This window comes from Rhinoderma darwinii, unplaced genomic scaffold, assembly GCF_050947455.1.
Source record: "Rhinoderma darwinii isolate aRhiDar2 unplaced genomic scaffold, aRhiDar2.hap1 Scaffold_957, whole genome shotgun sequence".
NCBI lineage: Eukaryota > Metazoa > Chordata > Amphibia > Anura > Rhinodermatidae > Rhinoderma > Rhinoderma darwinii.
The window spans coordinates 1-5,000 of NW_027464532.1; the positions used below are offsets into that span (position 1 = coordinate 1).

Below are 5,000 nucleotides of genomic sequence, written 5' to 3' on the forward strand. Positions count from 1 at the left end.
GGAGGAGGAAGGAGAGGGGAGGAAGGAGGAAGGAGGGGGGAGGAGGAGGAGGAAGGAGAGGGGAGGAGAGGGGAGGAGGAAGGAGAGGGGAGGAGGAAGGAGAGGGGGAGGAGGAAGGAGAGGGGGAGGGGAGGAGGAAGGAGAGGGGGAGGGACGGAGGAAGGAGAGGGGGAGGGACGGAGGAAGGGAGGGGGAGGGACGGAGGAAGGAGAGGGGGAGGGGAGGAGGAAGGAGAGGGGAGGGGAGGAGGAAGGAGAGGGGGAGGGGAGGAGGAAGGAGAGGGGGAGGGGAGGAGGAAGGAGAGGGGGAGGGGAGGAGGAAGGAGAGGGGGGAGGGGGAGGGGAGGAGGAAGGAGAGGGGGAGGGGAGGAGGAAGGAGAGCCCACAGGATGTGCTGTAAATATCTGGTAGGTCCGGTTCCCACGTATGGGTCTCCTCCCGGATTGCTCGGCTGTTTCCATACCTACTATAGAAAAGAATAGAGAGACGTGCACATGTGCGGCCACCTCTCCATTCACTCTCCCCCGAGATAAGGCAGGCAGTGGTCGTCTCACCGGGCAGGGCTGGATGACCCCTATTCTGGAGATAGGTGGGATCCGCACCTATCGGACATTTATGGCATATTCTATGATGGGAATAACCCTGTAATAACTTGAACGAGTAAAGGTCTCACCTGTGATGTGTACTGGAAAATATCAGCAATGATTCTCATGGACGGCTCTGGGGGAAATATATAGGTGTTCCTAACCATGAACTCCTTCAAGATGTCGTTCTGTATAGTCCCAGTCAGCTTCTCCTGAGGACACCCCTGCTCCTGCCCAGTGACAACGAACATGGCCAGGATAGGGATGACGGCACCATTCATGGTCATGGACACCGACATCTTCTCCAGTGGAATTCCATCGAAAAGCATCTTCGTGTCTTCTACGGTGTCGATGGCCACTCCAGCCATGCCCACATCTCCGTGAACACGAGGGTTGTCAGAGTCGTAACCTCGGTGGGTGGCCAGGTCAAAAGCCACAGATAACCCCTGCTGACCGGCTGCAAGAAACGCACCGTTATGAGAAATCTAGCACCGATTAAGTCTAAACCTGAACTATAAGGAACATAAATAATAATGAGACTCCAGAGCAAAACTCGGAATGAAGCCTCGTTCCATCACGAGGAGAAATATTCAAGAAATTAAAAGAACGCGTTTAACAATCTATTGCCTTTTCTCTCCTTCTACTACACGATGTATTAGTCTCTCAACCTCCATCATCCACAGTGATCATTACCAGTGCTAGTTGTCCTCCTCCTCCTCAGACGATCGGCTCTATAGTAGCTGCTGTGTCCTTTGATTGGATTATAAAATGCCAAAGAATCTCACGGTGCATGTAATATAAATATATATACACATACAGTGAATGGCCACTTTATTAGAGACCCCCATCTAGTAGGGCGTTGGACCTCCTTTGGCCTTCAGAACCGCAGCAATTCATCGCGGCAGACTCCACAAGGTATTGAAATCGTTCTGCCATGGGATACCAAGGGATGAACTTAGTCGTCAACGCTTAGATAAGTCCTACTGTTCAAACATAAATCCAGAGGCAGAGGATCCAAAGTGCGCCAAGGAAAACGTTCTCCACATCATTAGGATCCCTTTAAACCAGCCAACTTGGAGCGTAAAAACGAGCGCTGGTCAACGAGACAGCTGGTTGATCGGCGCTCGTTTGCTCCTTCCACAGGGAACGGTGATCAGTACGCATGGTGACGAGCGGCTGTTACTACCTCGTCCCCATACAATATTATCATGTCGGCAGCGCGTCTCCCTGTTTACACAGGGATTTGGGCTGCCGACAACGATAATACTTTGTGCCGAATAAACGATACGATCAGCCGATGAACAAGCGTTTCAACAGAATAGTCTAACAAAAAACAAAGCGACAGCGCCATATTTTTGAGTTGACTTTTCTATGATCGTCTGGTAAAGATAATCTGGCACCTATCAGGTCCCTTTGATGCCAAATTAATCCTGTCGCTGCCCCTATACATCTGAAAATAGATACCTGCCATTTTGTGACTATGCCACCAGCAGAGGGACGCACAACAGCAGCGTTCAGACGTTACTCCATCCGTTTAGATACCCACTTACCCCTTATGTTGTCCCTATAGAACTTGTTGCTTTCCTCCACGGTGCTGAATCCAGCGTACTGTCGGATAGTCCAGGGTCTGTGTGTGTACATGGTGGGGTATGGGCCTCGGGTGAATGGATTGACCCCTGGCAGTTCCTCGGGCAGCTCTGTCGTGTCCCTCTTGGTGTAGAGAGGCTTTATCACTATACCCTCTGGCGTGTGCCATCTTAGACTCTCCGGATCTTTTCCTTTCAGCTGTTTCTTGGCCAGAGCTGCCCATTCTGGGTGTAAGGTTTGATGGCTCCGTGCGGAGGGGAGGGGGGCGCTGCTGAGCCGCAGGGGGACTGGCAGCTTGGTGGGACTGAGATGCTGGTTTCCGCAGATCTTCCCCCGCAGCAGATGCTGCACTCTCACCCGCAGCATGATCTGAAGATGACCAGAAGTCCGAGCAGTTGGAGCTGGCAATGCAATGGAGAAGATAATATTACACCATGATTAACCTCTCGGTGATCAGAAAATACAAAAATCACTAATATACAGGCAAACTATTCTGCGGTCTGTGATAGAAAGAATATAACTAGTCGTGTATGTGCAGAAAACTAAAAGGGGACCTCCACACAAACACCAGTTTACGAATAGATTTAACCTACATAAAGTAGAGTCACTATGTACACACATTACTTATCCTGTACTGATCCTGAGTTATATCCTGTATTATACTCCAGAGCTGCCCTCACTATTCTGCTGGTGGAGTCACTGTGTACATACATTACATTACTTATCCTGTATTGATCCTGAGTTATATCCTGTATTATACTCCAGAGCTGCACTCACTATTCTACTGGTGGAGTCACTGTGTACATACATTACATTACTTATCCTGTACTGATCCTGAGTTACATCCTGTATTATACTCCAGAGCTGCACTCACTATTCTGCTGGTGGAGTCACTGTGTACACACATTACATTACTTATCCTGTACTGATCCTGAGTTATATCCTGTATTATACTCCAGAGCTGCCCTCACTATTCTGCTGGTGGAGTCACTGTGTACACACATTACATTACTTATCCTGTACTGATCCTGAGTTATATCCTGTATTATACTCCAGAGCTGCCCTCACTATTCTGCTGGTGGAGTCACTGTAAATATACATTACTTATCCTGTACTGATCCTGAGTTACAGCCTGCATTGTACTCCAGAGCTGCACTCACTATTCTGCTGGTGGAGTCACTGTGTACACACATTACATTACTTATCCTGCACTGATCCTGAGTTACATCCTGTATTATACTCCAGAGCTGCACTCACTATTCTGCTGGTGGAGTCACTGTGTACATACATTACATTACTTATCCTGTACTGATCCTGAGTTATATCCTGTATTATACTCCAAAGCTGCAGTCACTATTCTGCTGGTGGAGTCACTGTAAATATACATTACTTATCCTGTACTGATCCTGAGTTACATCCTGTATTATACTCCAGAGCTGCACTCACTATTCTGCTGGTGGAGTCACTGTAAATATACATTACTTATCCTGTACTGATCCTGAGTTACATCCTGTATTATACTCCAGAGCTGCACTCACTATTCTGCTGGTGGAGTCACTGTGTACATACATTACATTACTTATCCTGTATTGATCCTGAGTTACATCCTGTATTATACTCCAGAGCTGCACTCACTATTCTGCTGGTGGAGTCACTGTGTACATACATTACATTACTTATCCTGTACTGATCCTGAGTTACATCCTGTATTATACTCCAGAGCTGCACTCACTATTCGGCTGGTGGAGTCACTGTGTACACACATTACATTACTTATCTTGTCCTGATCCTGAGTTATATCCTGTATTATACTCCAGAGCTGTACTCACTATTCTGCTGGTGGAGTCACTGTGTACATACATTACATTACTCATTCTGTACTGATCCTAAGTTACATACTGTATTATACTCCAGAGCTGCACTCACTATTCTGCTGGTGGAGTCACTGTGTACATACATTACATTACTCATTCTGTACTGATCCTAAGTTACATACTGTATTATACTCCAGAGCTGCACTCACTATTCTGCTGGTGGAGTCACTGTGTACATACATTACTTATCCTGTACTGATCCTGTGTTACATCCTGTATTATACTCCAGAGCTGCACTCACTATTCTGCTGGTGGAGTCACTGTAAATATACATTACTTATCCTGTACTGATCCTGTGTTACATCCTGTATTATACTCCAGAGCTGCACTCACTATTCTGCTGGTGGAGTCACTGTAAATATACATTACTTATCCTGTACTGATCCTGTGTTACATCCTGTATTATACTCCAGAGCTGCACTCACTATTCTACAGGCTTCAGAGCTGAATTCTCCTAGCACCCCCTGCTTGTTCAGTGGCAACAAGCTTGTTGACGGTTTCTAAAAACAATGGATGCAGCTGTGGATTATAATACAGACTACACCGCAACGGATTACGTAAATTATATCTATATATAAGCTGTAAAATGGGATCCTTAAAGAAATAAAGGTTTCAGCAAATAAAGATTATTCATTGCATTAATGAATAGGTTATAACATTTTCTTGTATCCGTTTTCAAGATCTCTGCTTGCGGTCATGCAAGAGGAACCTTTATTCTTCATTTCCAGTGGATAAAACGCTGTCCCTGGTCATGTGATGGACACAGCTCTGATACACATACTGTAACAAGCCATGCAGCTGTGGGATCATCACATGACCAGGACAATTTTATATCCACTGGAAACCCCAAAAAAAAAAAATGTAAAAATTTGAGGAGCGACTTTAATATCTTCCCCAATGTCACAATCACAGTGGTCCAGAAAGCTGAGATATGAGGCGCTGTTAGTTGGGGTCCT

General features: G+C 46.3%; 1 protein-coding gene across 1 annotated transcript in view; it reads right to left on the reverse strand.

The window, feature by feature from the left end:
* Nucleotides 1-672: 672 nt before the first annotated feature.
* Nucleotides 673-5,000, reverse strand: part of LOC142733483 (methylmalonyl-CoA mutase, mitochondrial-like) — a gene marked incomplete at its 3' end in the record, with an annotated part of 8,167 nt that continues 3,839 nt past the window's right edge. The window contains exons 2-3 of the mRNA XM_075849554.1: nt 2,134-2,571; nt 673-1,040 (exon numbers count right to left, since the gene is read on the reverse strand). Coding sequence (XP_075705669.1) covers nt 673-1,040; nt 2,134-2,536 — 771 coding nt within the window. The remainder of the gene's footprint in view (nt 1,041-2,133; nt 2,572-5,000) is intronic.